Source organism: Acanthisitta chloris, unplaced genomic scaffold, assembly GCF_000695815.1.
Source record: "Acanthisitta chloris isolate BGI_N310 unplaced genomic scaffold, ASM69581v1 scaffold6959, whole genome shotgun sequence".
Lineage (NCBI taxonomy): Eukaryota > Metazoa > Chordata > Aves > Passeriformes > Acanthisittidae > Acanthisitta > Acanthisitta chloris.
In genome coordinates, this window is record NW_008689713.1 from 154,107 (window position 1) to 156,673 (window position 2,567).

The 2,567-nt window shown below is 45.3% G+C and overlaps 1 protein-coding gene across 1 annotated transcript; it reads right to left on the minus strand.

The window, feature by feature from the left end:
- Positions 1-1,799: 1,799 nt before the first annotated feature.
- Positions 1,800-2,273, minus strand: GGACT (gamma-glutamylamine cyclotransferase). The gene has a single exon (XM_009081523.1). It carries the CDS (start codon positions 2,271-2,273, stop codon positions 1,800-1,802), a length of 474 nt encoding a protein of 157 aa, XP_009079771.1.
- Between the last annotated feature and the right edge of the window lie 294 nt (positions 2,274-2,567).

Here is a 2,567-nt window from a genome sequence, read left to right on the forward strand (position 1 = left end):
CTTATCTTCTTGCCTATGATGTGCAGAGTCAGGCTACTTCCCAGCATGAAACCCTCTGGCCAGAGGTGCCTGGGCCCTTTACTGGAAGGTGAGGGATGAAAACAGTCTGTGACAGAGCTGGTGACACATGTTCAAGCAGAAAAGTTAGTGATTCTGACTGAAGAGACATTTTTCTCATGCTATTGAGATGCTGCTAACTAAATCACATGGCCAAGGGAGAATAATGTAGTACAGGGATCTGCTTAGTGAATTAGTTTACAAAACCCATCGGGATGAGTAAGCAGAGTGTTTGGGTAGTACCTGCCTTCCAGGAAAATTAGTGCTTTTGCAGTTGGAGAAACTGAGGCAGACACCCTGCAGATTTCCCTGCAACTCTCCTTCATGCCATCTTGCCTCTTCCCAAAGGATCACCGTTCAGCTTCTGCAGGTTGCCCTAAACAAACAAGTATAGTAAAGAGAGACAAGTATTCTACTTTAAAATTACTTAATTTGCTTACTGCGGCAACACCAAAGCTTTCTGTCTGTTTTTCTAAATGAGATGCAGCAATGCCTATTACTGCTAAAGGTTAGGCTGATTCCCTACCCTGGATCATCTCTGGCCATCACAGGGCTACTGGCAGTGAGGCAAAAGTACAATATTGTTCCTAAAGGTATTATTACTGCATTTAATTGTACTTTGGCTCACTGCATGGCATACATTCTCTGCTCCCATCCCTTTGGCAGCTTTGTATACTGTACAATCTATTTGTACCAAACAAGGAAGGAAATATAAGGCACAGAAGTGTAACAACAGAAAGCCACGATTTTCCCAGGTTGTACAGAAACCCCCAATTTAAATGTTGCAATAATCACAATACAGGTCCTTTGGATATTTTTCTAATGTATATAAAAATCTTTCCCCCAATAGGAAATTCAGTTTGCATACGGTTGCAAGTTTCTGCATTAAAGTGCTTGGCAAAAAGTCACATTGACAGTAAGTGCTCACAACAGCTCCAGTGTAGGTTTGTTTTTCCTGGTCCCCCAACATCACTCACCCCCCCATGCCCCCCCAGATCCTACAGTCACTCAGTGAACTGAAGTGGAACCTAAAGTGCTTAGACTGTTAAATTAAAAATAAAATTTAAAATGCACTTTTCTCCACATCACTTAATAGTTCTTTACAGTACCTTGTAAAACTAAACATGATTTAAAGATACACCTTTCCAGTTCAGAAAAAACAATCTTTAAATTTTCCCTAGCCATTTCCTATTTGTGGAGAAGCACAGAGTGTCGATGTGCTCATCTTTCCCTGTTTACATTCACTAACCTACTAAACACCATTACAAGTCAACATTCAACACCAGTTGTGCTTTACTTTGTCAGCTATTAGTGCAATAGTATCATCATTATTCCACCCACCTCAGAGAACTACACAAGAAAATTTGTCAACTCAGGAAAAAAAAAAAAAAGAAAAATTAGTCTGTTCCTCTGCCTTTCACTGACCTCCATTATGCACCAAGGCAAAGGGGGAAATTGGGGAAATAATTGGAGCCCAAACCCGATGTGCTAAGCTAGAGATACTTTATGCCTCATGCAAACCCAGTTACTGGCAGCAGGTTAGCAGGGCAACTGCCTCGGGAGGAGTCTCCAACTAACTCTGGGCCTACAAGACTTCAATGCTAGTGCCAAGGCTCCTGGGTTGGGAAGGTTACAAGACATCCTGTGTTTTAATGAAAAGGTATTACAGCTTTCCTGGAAAGGTTACCAACCAACACCTGCTTAGTGCTATGTCTCCAGCCAGGCCGTGTGACCTCAGCTTTCTATTCCCGGCTCTCGCGTAGGACGTAGGAGAGGCCATGTTTGCCCAAGGAGTCGTAATTGTCATAGTAGGGGAGCCCGACCCACTCGGGTGGGTACGTGGCCGTGCTGTACACGAAGCACTCCAGGACACCATCGGCAGCTCCTCGCGCCGCGTCCGCGCCGTCCTTCGCCTCCCACTCCACCACCTCGATCCTCATCAGGGTGCGCTGGTACGCGTCTGGGCAGCCTTCAAACTCATCCAGGAACTGCAGCATCTGGTCATCCACTGTGTAAATCTCCCCAGCAACGTGGTGGCCTGTCCCTGGGATGTTCAGCATGTAAGGAATATTGTATTTTCCGGCGATCACCAGTGGGTACTTTTCCACCGTGCGGCCTCTCCCTTGGAATTTCGCTAGCCCCTTGGCTGTGTTGATCATGTGCTTGTAGTTGGGCTGGCCCCTCTTCAGCGTGCCGTAGACGAAGACACGCGCCATCGTACCTGCAAAAGCAGCTGAAAGACAAAGATGTGTTAGCCTCGTGGGGAGCCAATGCTCTGGAGAACCACATCCACTCCCAGGCACCTCCTACACGCAAGGCTGTTGGGTATGTGCAAAAGTGCTCTCCTAAAAGGGCATGTTCAGCTCCTCTTGAAAAGAGGGTCATTAAACAGTGTATTTCAAGTCTGAAAAGTCTTTAAAAACAGAAAATAGAAACTTAGTCCACTTTCTGCAATTTGCCCTTATTTTTGTAAACTGTTGATCAGGTCAGTTATCCAAAAGGGTGCATTG